Raw genomic sequence first — 17,838 nt, 5'->3', positions numbered from 1 at the left:
CTTTTCCAAGACTCTATTAGCATCAAATGGTGCTAATCCAGTAGCTGAAAAGCTATTCTGGATAGTAGAGGTCTTAAAAGCTCCCTTTCTTGCATCTGCAATTAATTCAAGGAAATCTTCCTTATCAATAGAATTGACTCCATTCCGCATCATGGTTGAAACCGCTCCTCCATAAAGCCTCTTTAAAACCGAAAAACAACCCACATCTAAAGGTTGTAAAAGATGAGAGGCATGAGAAGGCATACAGATCGCAATAATATCATTTTCTTCACAAATTCGATCGAATTCAGGGGTTAAATGACTCCCATGGCCATCAAGGACTAAGAGGCAGTATTTTCCTACTCTTTTCCCAATATTTGGGATAAAATGAGATTTCAACCACCATAATCCAATTTCATTGGTAGTCCAGCCATTTTTGCTCACAGTCAGACGAGAGCCAGGTTGATTTGAACCAAGAGGGATGCGTAGATGTTCAGGAAAGAATTTCCCCTTAAAAACGAAGAGTGGAGGGTGGACACTTCCATCAGCTCTAATACACTCAATTGAAGTCACCCACTCGCGATTTCCAGCTTGTAAGAGAGCTCTTTTTCCGTGGTATTCAGCTGAGGTAATAATCCTTTGTGTGGTACCAACTCCCATAGCAAAACCAGACTCATCAAAGTTGAAAATATCATCATCAGTGATACCCCACTTTTCAACGGTATTTTGGACCAAATCAAACCATGGTTTGATAATTCGAGGGTCCTCTGAAAGAGCCCTCTGATAGTCGTATTTTTGAGATAATCGTGTGGACAAATTTGGATGTCGTTTGACAAAGTGAGAGGCCCAATCTCTACCAACAGTAGAGCGGGTTGTTTTTTGGGCATGAAGGAGTAAATTGGCCATATCTCTCAACATAGGCAGTGTTAGAGCAGCACCTCTAGTATCCATACCCAATAGCCATTTTTCAATCGATTGCTCTTCAATTTCAGAGAAAATAAAGCGATTGTGTCGTTTTTCAGAAGCAGCTTCACGCCCATTAAGGCGGGCCTTCAAAGTTGAGACTGGTAAATCAAAAGACCGCGCAGCAGCTGCAGCAGAGGAATATTTACCATCTTTTATAGCTTCTATAGCTAATAAAAGACGGTCCTCCTGCTCTATTATTTTTTTTTCGATCAGACCGTTGGGGGGCATGATTATTGTGGTAAACAAGATATGTTATTTTTTGAGATGGGTTTTTTGTGGGGCTGCTCGGTCAATTCGGTCGCTCGGGCAATACGTTATCACGTTAGCCATCTATACTGTAGCAAATGAGTAAGCAAAATGGGTGCTGCTAAAACTCGAGTAAGCTAGTACTGCAAGGACCACTTTTCTTGACATATTATGTCGGAACGTGGTCGTTACAGTACGGACTAGTACGGGCATAGCCAATTGAGTACTTGAGAGTGTGTTTTTATATACTATAGAAAGTGCAGAATAAATAGGGGATGAGCTTAGTAAGGTCGTTGAGAGCCTTAACGATCATCAGGCAGAGGGGGTGCTGAATGTTCCTCGGGCGCACTAACCGGCCCTTACATTTTTTTACAAAAATTACAGACCCTCCTAGCGGAGGGTCCGCCACCCATATGAAAGGGATCACCCAAATGACAGATTTTTTTTTAGATTTACCATTTTCACATTGATCCTCCACCACGCAGCCCACCATGCCTAAAACCAATAAAGAAATAGAGATCCAGATTGAGAAAGCAATGGACTCTCTCTCTGAGCAATCTAAACCCAATATTGCAAAAACTGCGCGAGAATTCGCGGTCCCCGAAGGTCGACTCCGACGGCGATGGAAAGGTGGAAAATCGCCTTTTCAAAGACAACCCAATGGCCGGAGGCTTAATTCCATACTAGAGCAGGCTTTATGTGAATATATCAATTACTTTGATACGGTCGGAGCCTCGATAAATCGCCGTCAAATTGCTATTGCAGCCAATTCAATCCTCGAAGAAGACCACCATGACGAGAGCGAACCGCGCCCTCAAATCGGCGACCACTGGCTAAAACGTTTTCTCAAACGTAATCCTGAGTACTATGTACGACGGAGGAAGGCTCTTGATGTTGAAAGAAGTGCTGCACTTGATAAATCTGTTGTTGAGAGGTGGTTTCAAGACTACAAACAAGTGGTGACTGAGCACGGTATATGCCAGCAAGACATCTACAATTTTGATGAAACTGGCTTTCAAATTGGTGTCGGACGTGATCAATTTATCATTACTAGGCATCCAAAAAAGAAGCTATTCAATGGATCTATCACAAATCGAGAATCTGTGACTGTTTTGGAGGCTGTCTCTGCTGATGGTTTTGCCTGCCCGCCGCTTATTATTCTAAGTGCAAAGCAAGCCTTAGCACGCTGGTTTGATGCTATTAAGGAAGATGAGCATCTAGCTGTCACTGACACCGGCTATATCAATGATACCTTAGCATTCCAGTGGATTCAGCTATTCCATAAGTGGACTATTGGCCGTACACTAGGTGCAAAAAGGCTTGTGTTATGCGACCGTTTTGGAGCCCATATGACGCGTCAATTCGTCCAATTTTGTGAGAAGAATAATATCATTTTATTCTTTTTACTCTCGCATACTAGTCATATATTACAGCCTCTCGATGTCGGAGTGTTTAGTGTTTATAAACACTGGCATAGTGAGGCTGTCGAGGCCGCAACAATGACTGGATGCCGCAAGTTCTCAAAGGATGAATTCCTACATTCCATAGGGGAAATTCGTCGAAAAACCTTCAAACCGCATACAATTAAGCTTGGATTTAAATTGACAGGCCTTTGGCCTATTAATTCTAAGCTTATTACCGACGAATTAGAGTCATACGATCCATACTATGACAATCTATACCAGTCGAATACACCATCAATAAACTCACAAAACACTGAGTTTAGCACCCCAAAAACCGCTGAAAAAGTGAGAAGAATAAGCCTACGGCTTAATCAATATGATCCTACAACTCAGCATTTCAAAGAGGGGTTGGCAAAGCTTGCAAAAGGTGCTGAGGCGCAGGCTACTTTAGCTCTCCAGCTACAGCGGGAATTCGATCGAACACAAGCTATCATGGGAGCTCGCCACGCCCGGTATGATGCATCTCGCCGTCATGTACGGATTACCGGCATCATGAATTCAAACCAGCTCAAAGAAATAAAGCGAAAAGAATATAAACTGAGCGAAAAAGCCGATCAAGAGAAAACGAGGCGGAAGTGGAAGAAGGTATTGGTCGAAATCAGGAAGCATGGAAGGGCCAAAAAACGCAGTGGAAATTAAATTGCTTTTGTATTCTAGTAGTAAGTTGACTAATTCATCTATATCTCTTATTAAATTAATTAATTTACTATGTGGTGGTGTAGTAAATTGAGGTTAAAGTAAAATGTAGGAAAAATCTGTCATTTGCGTGATCCCTTTCATATGGGTGGCGGACCCTCCGCTAGGAGGGTCTGTAATTTTTGTAAAAAATGTAAGGGCCGGTTAGTAACATTTCGACCCTCTTTTGTTGACAGGTTTAAACCGGCAGAATATTACTAATAATGGGTGGGTCTATTTGGGGTGTTAAAACTTTTGCTGCGTCACTGTATTAGTAGCTAATACTCCATAATCCCTATAGAGCTTCGTTATAACGAAGTTTTACTGTATATACTCGTTGAGGCGTACCAGTGTCTGTTAAAACAAACATCCGCATATAGCGTGCGGTTTTGAGGTACATCTGTCCCCTAAAATCATGGGTAGTGCTATTTACACACCGCGGATTCCTATTTACACACTTCTCCTACCATATTCGGCCAAGCGTCGTGCTTGACAACTGCAACCAGAATTTCCACCCGCAATTAATTTTTGTACTTCTCCTCTCGTTACAGCAAGAGTTAAACGCCACTTGGCTATAATGGTGAACCATACCAGTCATCCAGAAATTTGATATACAGATACTAGTCATATGTGACAGGATGAGGAATTAATGTACTGGCTAGTACTGCACATGTCCAATAGAATCTGATGATTGATTGAAGATGTGTAGATCGGTTGAGCGATCTCTGGAGCCTACTGTCCGTGCTCTGGCGTGTTATGACACCGTATCCGAATTTAGTCCGAATACCATACGAATACTAGGGGAAATTGGGTGAACGATGAACAAGCCTATCCCAAAAAGGCCATAGCGGTATTTGACCGCTCCTTTAGTTTGTCAATATGTTCTTACCCACTGCCCCACTGCAATTTGACCCGGCAACCAACTCACCTTTTTATTTTTCTTCCTACACCTCCCCTATTGCTCCGATTGTATGATGATGATGATGATGATGTAATTGTGACTAAGCACTCACCGACAGTCGGTCCCCTCCTGTCAGTGAGCCAATGCCTAAACACAAACCAATGCCTAAACACAAAAAATTCAACTATTCAATTTCAAACCCAATTCTCTCCACCAAAACAATGCCGTTTTCTACCGAAAAAGAAGAGATCTTGCTCTCAAATGCCCTTGAAGCCTATAATTCTGGTCAATTTAAGAGTATCAAGTCTGCAGCCTCCCATTTTAACGTGTCAAAGTGGAAGCTGCGAAACCGAAATGAGGGCCGACCGAGTAAAAAAGGGCGTGCAGCTACCAATAAAGCATTAAATGAGTCGCAAGAGAAGTCTTTGATTCATTGGATCGAGCTCCTTAATTCGGTCTATACACCACCTAATGCTTTTGATATTGAGGATGCTGCAAATCGCATTTTACAATACTGCGGTTCCGACCGACGGGTTAGTAAAATGTACGGATATCAATTTATCCAACGTTTACCACCCCATATTACCCTCCGAACCCAAAAACCTATAGAAAAAGCGAGAATCGAGGCTGAATCTCACGGTGAATTAATTCATTGGTATGAGGTTTTTGGTGATTTTCTCAAAAAGAATAAGATCCAAGCCAATGAATTATATAATTGGGATGAAACTGGCTTTCAACTAGGCATTGGAACAAAGGAAAATGTCGTGTCTACCCGCCAAAATGAGACTATTGGAACCGGTGGAATTGGTCAGAATATTACTGGCATTGAATGTATTTCAGCTGATGGCTGGGTTATGCATCCTTGGTTCTTGATTCGCGGTTCTGAGCATATGGAAGACTGGTTCGAAGACGACGATAATATAGCCAATTACCGGGTTATTAAACCAACTTCTAAAGGCTGGACAGACGATACAACTGCAATTCAATGGCTATTGGACTTCCATTTCGTCACGAAAAAGCGAGTTACCAAAGGTAGACCTAGAGTTCTACTTATGGACAATCATGGTTCTCATGGAACCCCGGAATTCGAGCATATCTGTCAAAGTTTTAACATCATTCCTTATTGGTTTATTCCAAAAATGACACATCGATGTCAACCTCTTGACGGTAAACCATTCTCAGTTCTTAAACAGCGTTTTCGGCGGAAGAACAATGAGATTGAACGCTGGGGTGGCGATGTCAATGATAAACGGCATTTTTTTCGAATGATCAAAACAGTCCGCAAAGACACATTCAAATCGCAAACTATCAAATCAGCATTTGCGGATACTGGCATTTGGCCTTGGGATCCAAAACTTGTTCCTGATCAAATTGATCCTGGGTGGGAAGATGAACCAGTGATTGAAATTTATGGTCATACGCCCTCCCCCGAAGCCGAAATCCCAAGTTCACAGACGAATTCACCACCAAATACACCTCACAGATGGTCAAAAATTGAGGATAAACTCGAAACAATCCTCGAAAATGATGAACCAGACGTTTCAAAACTCCAAAAGCATGTAAAACGTGCTATTCGTGGAGGTAAACAGGCGCTTCAAGATCTGAACCTTGCAAAACAAACGATCAAAAGGATGCAAAAACACAGAATTCCGATTAAAAAATCACGACGTATTATAAAAGGAGCTTCAAAATCCCCATTATCATCAATTGCGGGCAATATCAGAGTTCATCGACGTGCTGCGAACGAAAACAGAGTTGAGATCTGTCGTGAGATCGGAAATGCAAGAATTCGAGACTATTGGTATCGCGCCCAACAAGCTCTCAAAGAAAAAGAAGAGGCATCAGGAGAGAGAGATTATATTGATGAAAATAGTGAGCTATTTAAATGGGTAGATCCAGATGATATGTTGGGAGGAAATTAGGTTTGAAATTGAATAGTTGAATTTTTTGTGTTTAGGCATTGGTTTGTGTTTAGGCATTGGCTCACTGACAGGAGGGGACCGACTGTCGGTGAGTGCTTAGTCACAATTATTCATTTGCCCGATGTAGCTCGCTCTATATATATGCTGCTATGCGGGAGTGCTGTCAGGCCTGCCGACAGCTGGAAGGTGGTCGCCAGCCCACTGGGCGACCGTCAGGGAACTCGCCTTGCGAATTTCTGATCAATCGCCCTCGAATCGAAAGACGTAAACTAAACAAAAGAAATGCACGGATGCAAACATGATAAACACAAAGCCAAAATGAACGTCATTTACCCCTGGTCGCGGGTAGGACCAGGGCCCCGCTTCAACACACCATTCCCACGCCCTCTTCTCTCCAACTGTCCAGTCTTGTCGGCTGCCGCTTGCGCGCTCGCTTGGATCAAGGGAGTACAGTGGACCTGGCACTGCATTCCTCACGGGCGCCATCCTTCTTCTTCCGTCACACTGTCTAAGGGGTCATTATCTCCGCTCCTTTGTCATCCCCCTGCTCCTCGCCTAGAGCCGTGGGATCGACTGTCTGAAATTGGCCTAGAAGGCCGGTCTTGACCATGAATTCGGCCACAACTGTGCGGGCCTCCGGTCGTGTGAGGAGTTCGTCCCGGTGGAGAGCGACTCCCTGGTATGAGAGAGCGCTTCTCATCCAGTCTCGCTCGTCCTGGTGCAAGGGGCATTCCAGCAGGACGTGTGTCACTGTTTGGCTACCAAGATCGCAATCACACCGCGCTGTTTCGCGTCGGTTGATACGATTCAGGTAAGCCCCTAGGCCTATTCGCCCAGTTCTAAGCTGCATCAGAATCGATGTCGTCGCTTTGCGCAAGCCCGTCCAGTATTCTAGCGTCTTCTTTGTTGGTGCTTCAATCAAGCGTTTCGTCGGACGACTGGTCGTTTCCTTGGCCCACGTTCTGTCCCACTCCAGCTTCGCTTCTCTGCGAATTCGTCGTCTCGCTGCGGCTGCGAGACGTATGTCTCGGTTGAGAGGGTTATGCAGCCCGTCCGGTTCCTGCGCCGCTTCTTTTGCGTGTTGGTCCACGATCTCGTTGCCAATGACTCCTTGGTGCGCAGGAATCCATCTGAGTTCTGTCCGAATACTTCTGCCGGCAAGTTGTAGGATCAGGTTGAGGCATCCTGCTAGATAGACCTGTCCTGACGGCATCCGCGGTCGCCTCAGCGCCTTCCGCGCTGCTTGGCTATCTACAAAGATGACTACCCCGTTCTTCGCCTGCTTAGCCCATGGCTCTGTGCTTTCCAGAACCATTTCAAGTGCCATCTCAATGGCTCGAAGCTCTGCCGCATATACGGTGGACGTATCATCATCTCCCATCTGGCTATGAGCATGTTGATCCTCAAGGTCCACGACCGCTGCCGCTCCGATCCTTCCATCAATTCCGCTCCCGTCGGTGTACAGAATCAAGGGTCTTTCTTCTGGGTCTTTCATCAGGATCTAGTTGTGATTGTTGACCGCAGCTTCTCTGTCCTCGATGATTACCTCTGGTGGCGCTTGCCATGGTGCCAGGACGAATGCCTTTCGACTCTCCCATTTTCTCGTCAAAGTATCCGGGGGAGCCATAAGACATCCGCCCGCCTTCCAAGCTTGCGCCTCCATCGGTGACCATCCAGCCCAGTCTCTCTCATCTGCCGGTCGTCGACGTAACATCGTTGGCGGGACAGCGAACTTTGGTCCTGTCCGTAGTCGAAGGGCCGTTTCTTTCACCAGTCGATCCATGTGAACAGAAATAGGCGGTAGGTGAAGCTCTGCATTCAGTGCCTCTGCTGCCGTAGTTCTGAAAGCTCCACTGATGAGACATGCTGCCTGCTTCTGGATTGCCACGAAAGGCCGACTGTTTATGCGTGCCTTGGAATGACTGATGAGCATAGGTTGATACCACGCGGAGACCCCAAAGAGCATCTGCGGGATGATCACCGCTTGGTAGATCTTTCGCATTGCATAGAGTGAGGCTCCCCACGTTGACCCTGCCAGGCTTCGTAGTGCGTGGAGAGAGACACCGGCCTTGGCCACCGCTTTCTCGCGGTGATGGTGGAATTCCAGACCCGGATCCAGCCAATAGCCTAGGTACCGCTCAGCCGTCCTCGTCGCTGTCACCGTGTGTCCTCGTAGAGACAGCGATGTGTATTGTAGGTCGACTTCCCTGGTGTTTACAAAATGCACGAGTGCATACTTCTTCGGGTCAAAAATTGATGCATGTTTCTCGGCCCATTGGTCGGCTTTGCGGCATGCCGTTCTGAGTTTCTTGATGGTTTCGCGTTCACTGTCTCCCTTTGTCATGAAGCAAACATCGTCGACCCACCCGTTGCTAGTCACACCGTTGCTGCAGTTCTCAACGAGGTCTGCGTTGTAGATGAGATATAGAATGGGTGAGATCGGTGATCCCTGAGGGATGCCTGTAGGTGTCAGGATTCGATCGGATGTGCCCTCGGGCATGCGGATCCTTGTGCTTCGATTGGTCAAGAAGGCCCTCACCCAGGGAACGAAGTGTCCCAGACGTCGTTTCTTGGCGTTGTGTAGTAGACGTTCATGGGAGACATTGTCGTACGCTCCGGACACGTCCAGCATTAGCAGAGATACCACTGGCTTGCCCTTTCCCCATGCAGTTTTGATTCGGTCGATGATAATGTGGATAGCATGATCGGTGGATATGCCCTTTCGTCCGCCTAGATGGCTACGTGGGAGCAAACCGTTGGTTTCTGCTGCGTAGCTGATCCGTCGCGCGACAACTGCCTCCAGAAACTTTCCGAGCGTGTTCAGCAACGCCACGGGTCTGTAGGATTTTGCGAGCTGGTAGTCACTTTTGCCTTGCTTCCGGAGCACCACCGTGATTGAGCGCTGGAAATGTGACGGGTTGTACCCCGTGTTTATGCATGCGTTGAATAACTGGACCACTGTTTCTAGGATCACCAGTATCTCGATAAGCTTGTGCCAGAGAGAGTTTGGTATACCGTCTTCTCCGGGTGCTTTCCCTGCTTTCGCTCCTCGCACCGCCTCCTGTATCTCTTGAGCGGTGACTGCTGGAAACTCAATTTGCTGTGGGTACAGGAATGAATCTGTGTCGGATAGATCGGCTGGTGGTGGTTTTGGGAAGAAGGCAGTGCGGAATGCCTCTGCCTTTTGCTCAACTGTTTCCGCGAGAGTCCCAGGTATTTGGGGATCTTGTATTTTCAGCGAAGGGGTGATACCCTTCTCATATGCTCCGTCTCGGTTTCTTGCCCATTTAGCCAATCGCCACATACCCTGTGGGCCATCTTCAATGACCTGCTGGACTCGGCGCCGGTGCGCCCTTGACAAGGTTCTCTTGACGAGTCGTGTTTTTCTGTTGCGTGCTTCAGAGTAGCACATCCAGTCGTAGGGGTCTTGAGTTCTCGTATGTTTGCGACGGAGGCGACGAACCTCTTTGACCGCAACTTTACACTCGTCGTCAAAGTCGGGGTTCGACCACGCGGATGGTTTTGCCCATGGGGTTGATTCCTCGATTGCTGTTTGGATCGCTCCCATCAGCTCCTGGCATTTGGCTTCTATCCTTTGCGGATTTGCCCGGTATAGGCCCCCTGCCTGTAGACCTCCTTCGATCTTCTGGATGAGTTTCTGATCATCAGTTGCGTTCCAGTTTCTTCTCTTCTGTTGTATAGCAATGGGTGTAATAATATCAAGCACAGTCCTGATCGGAATTTCAACACTATATGTTAATTTTGACGAAATCTGAAACCTACATGTTACGGTATCGAGAATTACGTTGCTAGGAGCTAGAAATATAAATATCTGATTATATCTCAATTACTAAATTGTCGAAATTCTTTAAACTCCCGTTGTAGACTAAATACCACCTAAAAAGCATTAGCTTTTAAGGAAAAGTCCCTATAACCTGCCGTTGTTGTGATACTATGTTGTAATTTATCGCATTTACTATGGTGTTTTGGGGTGGCCAGCTCGCTAGGGAAATACGTTAACCGGGATTAGGTTCACTGGTTCTTACCAGGACACCCGGCAGCTCATGAAAATAAATAGAATTGACTTTTCATCAAATGAATCCAAAGCTTAAAATAATGGAAGAATTCTCCGCTCCGCTTAACGTCTAATTTCGGCACAGCAAGCCATTGGCGTTGTTCTGGACTTTCCTCTGACAATCTAACACACTTTTCGAGAAACCACTACGGAGCACATGATTAGCCAACGCAGAATGCAATTTTAATTAGCTGTTACATGACGCCATTTTCCGGGTCATTTTCAGAGAGTGCGCCTTTCTGAAGCGTAATCTGGAATACCTAGGAAGCCAATAATGTTTAGATTCCATGCAACAACGTAATTTTATATTTTTTACAGTTATTTATACGCAGGCCTCTTCCCGAGAAAAGTTCAGCAGTATAGCGATACCTAGAGGTTGGTGCATCCATATATATAGTGATTTCCTCAATTTGAAAATACAGAATGGAAAATACATTTTTCTTTATTTTCCTTTGCGCCTATCTCTCTCGTTAGCTACCACTATGTCATCAGAACAATTACTAAAGAATCATTCTACACCTTTTCCAGTGGTACTTGTCTCCCATTATTGCCACGCGAACAATACTAATGGCTACAAACAAACCCCAGTGCGACTCGTGCTTCACTCGAAAGGTATGGATTGAATTATTTTACAATAAGTTCGTATGGAAACTCTCACTGACTAAACATAGGTCCGTTGTGACAGAGGTAACCCATGTGGTAACTGCCAGGACAGGAATGCCATATGTTCACGTCAGCGAGTCATAAAAAGAATCAAAAGAACCACTCGGCTTGCGGTGATAGAAAGCAACGGTGAATCACGTCCGAAGTCATCTCGACCGACCTCAAGATCCCAAGACGCGCAGAATCTATCATTAGGACCACACGATAATTCTGTAGCCACATCCAACAGATATCCCAGGCCGGACTATCAACAGTATCGTGGGCCATCTCCCGGCTCTGATGAGTCTCTCTCCCATCATGATTCTCATGTCACCATTCGATATCACCGAGACAAACTGGAATGGCTCCCCGTCAATAGCCGCCAGAAATTGGAATCGGGGTTGAGGCGGGCTTTTCAACTCTCAGAAAGCTTTGAGGGCTCCGCGCACGTTGCCAGTGAAGTCGCTGTCAATGAGAAGCAAACAGAAACCCCTTCTATTGAATTATTAGCATGGATGATAAAGGGTACGTCTTTATACTTGGTAGAGCTCGACTAATGTGACAGGCTGATTTTGGTATTAATAGATATCAAGGAGGATAGCTTTGGCTCATTTGTTGGGGATTACTTCAGGCATATCTGTGGTGCAACACTCGAGCAAATGGCACTTACCCTCCTTCATAGGTCTAGGTCCCCTCACGACTTGCTCATTAGCACTGTTTGTGTCAATGCCATGGCCTCTAAATTTCTGACCACCATCATCCACGCTGGAATTGACAGTGAACTGATCCACGAACTGGCAAATAGCCTGGTTCAATTCCAGACGGCAGCCAAAGCAGCTCTTCAGAACACAGCTCTCTTGATGATACCTTCGCTCGGACTCTTGCAGGCACTCCTCTCCGGTGTGAGTATTCAAATAGTCAGAAGAAATTATTGCATCTAATGAAATAGATTTTTCTCCATCAAGAATCTGGAGACCTCGCTATATGCTGGGAGCTTACCAAAGCTGCCTGCAGGGTGTGTGAATGCCTGGGCCTTGACACTGTCATGAAGACAGGAGGCTCTCTGAGCGAAGAGCAGTATTACTGTGTCGCCTGGTGCTATATGCTAGATACAAACTTTGCTTTCAAGATGGGGAGATTCAAAACTTTACTTGACATTCATATTGGTCACTTCACGTTAGGCCTATTCAGCTATCGGCGTCCCATAGCGGACCTCTTCCAGATTCACATGGCACTTGCTGGGGTCCAGGCTGCTGTCGTGCCGTATCTTAAGGGGCGGTCACCAATGTTGATGGGAGGTGATTTAGCAACTTGGCATGGAATCCGGGAACATTGGTTGGCGGATATGCAACTGATTCAAGAGAGAATCGAGCACGTGAGGAAAATACTGCGTCTTAATTGACTTGCTCCAGTAACTGATTGTATAGGTCTCCCGTCTGCATCCGGCATGGAAAGGGCTAGATGCTCAATCTGAATTATCGGCTGTTCGATTCGCCTACTACTCGGTTATGGCCGCCATCTTCCATATCACGGAGAATGCAGACAACCAATCTGGCATACCCTAGAGCAGTTTTTGGGAGCAGTCTACCAAAGTATGGCTTCACTAGTTTCGATCTATATATCCGCCGAAAAGCAATCCATGGTGGCTTTATCCATTGGTAAGCCGTGTTTCCAATAAGCGCATGCACCCACAGTTTTATAAGCAATCGGATTTTCTTTCTACTGCCACAGATATAGTACTTCTGGTAGCTGGCGGCTAGCTGTACGACAGCTTACAAAATTTTCGGAACCTGACGCAGAGAAGCGGTTCTCTTTCTCCACATTTTGACGAATATCTTTGCTAGCCTCTGTGCCAGACAATGGTGGAGATCTCAAGTAGAAAGATCCAATAAGGACGGGAAAGACAAAGTATTCCCAGGAGCATCGAGCATATAACTATAACGCTAAATGGATGGCCAAATAGCAAGCTCCACTATGGCGCAATTAATTGCAGACAATTTACCAGGATTCAGTACAGTATCCCATTGAAATTACAGCGTTTTATTGATGGGAAGATGGGTCCCATCTAGAAGTGGAGGGACACACGTGACGAAGCTAGCGTGTTGCATTTTATTGACGTACGAGTCGCGTTGGCAGCGGCCTTCGGCCGCTGCTACGGGGCGCGGCGAGTAGGATGGTAGGGAGTTTCATTCTTGAAATATCGATGTTATGGGACTAAATAAAAGCTCTCAACGTAGGTTCTATATATGTGAATCTCGAACGTCGCCATGGTGGCTGCAGTCACAGAGGCAGTAGCAATTCGTGATAAACGACATTAATGGTGTCTTGCTCTATGTCATTTGGGTCTCGGAGAATACGGATGTCTACGGCAGAGCGGACGCGGGATAAGCTAGTGTAAAGTTGGCCATGGGCGAAGACGGGCAGGGTGAGATCTAGCACAACCCGGTCCAGGGTGAGTCCCTGGCAGCTGTTGAAGGTGGTGGCATAAGCTAGACGCAGCGGAAATTGCCGCCGTTGCACTGTCCAATTCGCGCGGTGAGGCCGAAACTCGAATGTGATCCGTGGCAGGTAGAACGTCGGCGACTCAGTGCCAGGCGTTCATGCTCGTTGCAGCAACCGTACCTGCACGACATTTGGTAGCAGATTAACCACCTGGACCCTCACGTTTTTGACCAAGTTTTTCTCGATGGAGAGATTCCGCATCACGCTAGCAACGGCGCCAATTTTGAGTGAGAGCTCATGCGGGGGGATTCCGGGCTCGTTCAATACCGAGAGAAGATCCGCCTCTGCACCCGTGGGGAGATTGAAGGTGGAATCGTCTAGTTCTTTAATCGTATCATGACTGTAATAGGTTTCTGGCGCAGTGCAAGGTTAGCCAGAGGAGCGTGAAGGGTGAGTTGCGTCAAGCGATTAGAATCATGTTACAGGGAATAGTCATTAGCAAAAATCGGAATACCTGCACGCCCCGGTAACCATTCTAAGATGAGCTTATTAAACAGATCAACGCGCACGTTAAACGGGCTAAGGAATGCGTGCTGGACGGCAGCGGCGGAGGTAGAGACGGAATCTTGTGGGAAGAGGAAGTCTGCCGCAGCGTCAAGGTCGTCAAGATGCTGCAAGTGATGCAGTGGCACACTTGTCTCATAGGGGTGTACACCATCTCCTACCTGGTCCACCCATCTTGCGTATACCGGATCCCCGGCCTGTCGGACCGGGGTAGTCAGCCGCAGGACCTTAAAGTGGGTCCAGAGCGTGGAGGTGCGGATAGAGCTGTTGAGAGTTGCTGTAGGCCCAGAACTTCCGCGGACGACTGGTGCCACCTGACGAAAGTCCCCTAGTCCAATGAAGAGTTTTCCTCCAAATGGCAGGTCATTCCTCATGATATCTTGAAGGAGCTGGTCTGCACACTCCACGACCGCCTTCTTCGCCATCGGCAGCTCCTCCCAGATCAGGAGCGAGGCCTGGCGTAGGAGCTCTGCACGACCTGACTGGGGGCTGACCTTAGACACCAAGCCCATGTCAGACTCCTGAACAGGAATGCCAAAGGCCGAGTGGGCCGTCCGACCCCGCTCGTAATGGATCACACTGAGGGCGGTGGTTCCAGTCACGCATACGATGCGCTCGTCTGCCCTAATGCGATCACACATGGCGCTCATCAAAAATGTCTTCCCGCGACCCGCACGGCCGTCGATGAAGTAGCAGCCGCCAATGTCCGATTGGTCTAGGAGATGATCGAAGATGCCTTTCTGATCCGAGTTCATCCTACCGTAGGCCTCCTTATGTCTCCCGCGGATAGATAACAGTTGGGTCTGGAAGAAGGCAAGTTCCATATCCACCTCCGCACAACGTTGAACGGGCTCCGGTAGGCCACACTGTGCCAAGGACGATCCCTGTGCTGAGAGATAGCGTGCCAGGTCCTGCAAGGCAAGGTCTGTGGCGTGGGCTGTAGGGTGACGTAGTCTATAGTCAGCATTGAGATCGCCGTGGAAGCGGGACCATAGTTCCACAGCTGGAAATGGAAGGTTAGACAGAAGCTGGGCAAAGAGAAAGCGGAGCTGGGACGGGCGGCTGTAGGCTGTGATCGCTTCATTCATCGCGTACACGGCCTCGTGGTTATCCTGGAAGAGTCCTAACTCAGTGGCAGCCTCCTGGTATGTGGGATAGCAGTGACCCCGGATAGTGCGGACATCTTCAAAGCTGTTCGCAGGCCGCACCTGGAGCAGTGCGCGTAGGTAAAACGTTTCCTTCAGACGAAGTGGGAGGGTCTGAAGTCGGGTGATAATAGGCTGGCGGACTCGACGGCGCAACACCTTTTGGCATGGTCCCTTTTCGGTGGTGACAGTAGCAATGAGGGTCTGACCTCTGTGTAGTGGAACATCCAGGGGCACCGTCTCTAGGTAGTAAAGGCTGAAGAACTCGGTATACTTCAAGCCTGAGAAGGTTTCTGTGGATGGGCGTTTGAAGTACCACAACAGGTCGCTCATCTCGGAGTAACCCGGTTGGTTTCGATCGTGCATCCTCCCTAAGTTCTTGCCTTCCAGATGGACAGAGAGGCAGCGGACGCCAGGACGTTTGGAGACAGTATGGAAGTTGAGGATGCGGTAGACAGCCTCGGACGAAGAGAGGTAACGGGCGTTCATATAGTCTCTGAACTCATCTATCTGGTCGTCCTCACCGTCTGCCCGGGCATCGTGGAGGGCCCGAATACCAAAGCGCGCCCGATCGGGTCCTTTGAAGAGGTACTTAAACAGGTAAAGGAAGATCGTCGCTGTAGAGCACACGTCCGCATAGATATGGCAGTCGAGCAGGTGCACTAGGGCGGGTACATGAGGAGTCACCCATCGATCTTCCTGCTTGCGTCGGCGGTAATGGACACGACCAAGATCATCCATGTAAGTCTGGTTGTTGATAGGTTGAGGGTACTCGTAAATGCAGCGGCCGTCTCGGTTGCAGCGTGACGTGGACCGGTCCAAGTGGTTCTGCGAGTGCATGTGGAATCTGCCGATCGCTGCATGTAGGGCAGGGTCCTCGTCCGGATCTGGTAACTCGGCGCAGATGAAGCCATCTAGTTGGCTCAAAGGTAATTCATGTTGGAGCTTAACGACCAGATGCGCGTGTGGTAGACCCCGTTTCTGGAACTCTGTAACGCATATCTCGTACAGGAGGCCTCCAAATTTCTCCCTCATAAAGGCCTTCAGCCCACAGAGTCGTCCGTGGAATGCACGGCACACCACCGCAGGGATGTCTGTGAAATGTTGGCCCGGGAGCAACTGGGACTGAATCTCGGGCCAGTTAGGGTTGGTCGTCATGGTGAGGAACAGTGACGGCTTGGCCAGCTGTCGCGCGATCGCGAGGGAGTCAGCCACCTGGTCCGAAGCCCAGGCCCGGGACCCCATGAAACCGGCAGGGATTTTGTTCTCGAAGAGATCGGGGATGTCAGGATTTGGAGCCTCATCCATGGCAGAGCTTGCATGCGTCGGCCCCGTTTGAGATAGTGCAGGCGCTCCTCCTCCGTCCGCGAGAACATGTCCACAGCATATTCACACGCCAAACGGCCATAGATCCGCATGCGTGGCTCGCCCAGGAACAGGTGGCGGTACCATTGGATCTGCGTGCAAGGTATGTTTTTCCGGGACTCGTGGAGAAAGCCCCAACCTCGCGTGCCATGTGGAAAGAGAAGTGGATATTGCAGCGGCTCGTACTGGCAAGACAGGGTCGGAACGAACCGTGGCTGCTGGCCACCTTTTCTGTAAAAGACGACCTGTCGCGGGGCCACGCGGCGGAGATTTTCTGTAGTGATAACTGCAGCGAGCTCACCACCCGCAGGCGGGATAGAGAGCTCAACAGCGAGGGCGACTGTTTGGTCTGGGACCTGACTGACGGCGTGCCGCAAGGTCCGCACATAGGGATTAACCAGACTGAGAAAATCGCGTATCCCATGTAGAATGTCATTAGGGATGTCATGATCCCTTGCCCGTAGACCTCGTTCGGACTCGTCATAAAGAAACCAGTGCATGCTGTGACCCGTATCCGCGACATCCAGCAAACGGTGGTAGAGCCGGCCTTCTAGGACCGCGTTCGCCTGACGTTGGAATCGAACAAATTGGCCAGTGGTGCCGATGGCGGAAAAGGCAAACAGGATATTGAGCCGACGGCTCATGGCAGATACACGGCCTTGATACCGGCGCAGGAGAGACTGCACAGCTGGCGTGAATGGTGGTAGGTGAGGTAAGCGTCTGCGGCCTCGCCGACAGCACCAGCCATCAGCCTCAGTAGAAAGAAGGGGAATACCGCAGAAGGAGCAGTCCTTTGACCAGTCCTGAGAGAAGGGCCGGACTGCGGCCTGGGTAAGGCGTGTCCACCATAGAGGTTGCACTGTAATAATAGACGGTCCACGGATGTAAGGAAGAACGGGCAGCACTTGCGCGCCCGGGTCCACAGAAGCAGCTACAGGTACCGGACGCCGTCGCCGCCGCATCATGCGAGCCTTATGGCGGCAGTCATCACAGACCCTGTACCGAGGCGACTGCCAAGGTCGTGCACAGCGTGAACAGAGCACACGCTGTCCAGACAGGCCCGCGAACGGCAGAGATGAAGAACGGGCGGGGGCAGCAGGCAGGGACGGCGGCACCGTGGTAGGAAGCAATCTGGATCTGGCAAGGCGGTTACGTGCCAGGACCCGGCAGCGAGAGCAGGTTCTATATCGACTGGATTGCCAAGGACGGGCGCATTGAGAGCACAACACGCGATCCTCCGACACGGACGCCATCGAAGGCCAGAGTGATGGTAGAAGGGAGGCATGGTGGACATCTCCCACACCACAGCGAGGGGGACGCGGCGGCACGTCGGTGCACAGACTCTGGAGAAAGAGGAGGGAAGGCGACGGGCCAGACGCGCAAACACACGCATGAGATGTTGGGCAGCATAGTTACATGGGTTAACCCTACAGGCGGCGAGCAGGCGGAGAAA

The 17,838-nt window shown here is 48.7% G+C and overlaps 3 protein-coding genes across 3 annotated transcripts; 2 read left to right on the top strand and 1 right to left on the bottom strand.

The window, feature by feature from the left end:
* Positions 1-1,682: 1,682 nt before the first annotated feature.
* N7446_012707 (transposase) lies at positions 1,683-3,293 on the top strand (the record flags this gene model as incomplete). The annotated part of the gene is made up of 1 exon (XM_058521449.1): positions 1,683-3,293. One exon carries the CDS (start codon positions 1,683-1,685, stop codon positions 3,291-3,293), a length of 1,611 nt encoding a protein of 536 aa, XP_058366815.1.
* A 7,501-nt stretch (positions 3,294-10,794) lies between these two features.
* N7446_012706 (putative transcriptional regulatory protein) lies at positions 10,795-12,434 on the top strand (the record flags this gene model as incomplete). The annotated part of the gene is made up of 5 exons (XM_058521448.1): positions 10,795-10,839; positions 10,899-11,394; positions 11,455-11,771; positions 11,819-12,244; positions 12,297-12,434. The coding sequence occupies 5 exons, from the start codon at positions 10,795-10,797 to the stop codon at positions 12,432-12,434; spliced, it is 1,422 nt and encodes a 473-aa protein (XP_058366814.1).
* A 1,033-nt stretch (positions 12,435-13,467) lies between these two features.
* N7446_012705 (uncharacterized protein) lies at positions 13,468-17,638 on the bottom strand (the record flags this gene model as incomplete). Its single annotated transcript, XM_058521447.1, has 3 exons — positions 13,468-13,724; positions 13,826-16,335; positions 16,596-17,638. The coding sequence occupies 3 exons, from the start codon at positions 17,636-17,638 to the stop codon at positions 13,468-13,470; spliced, it is 3,810 nt and encodes a 1,269-aa protein (XP_058366813.1).
* Between the last annotated feature and the right edge of the window lie 200 nt (positions 17,639-17,838).

Source organism: Penicillium canescens (assembly GCF_028828765.1).
Source record: "Penicillium canescens strain IBT 15451 chromosome Unknown utg000010l_segment0_segment0, whole genome shotgun sequence".
Classification (NCBI taxonomy): Eukaryota; Fungi; Ascomycota; class Eurotiomycetes; order Eurotiales; family Aspergillaceae; genus Penicillium; species Penicillium canescens.
This window is presented reverse-complemented; position numbering and strand designations above follow the sequence as displayed.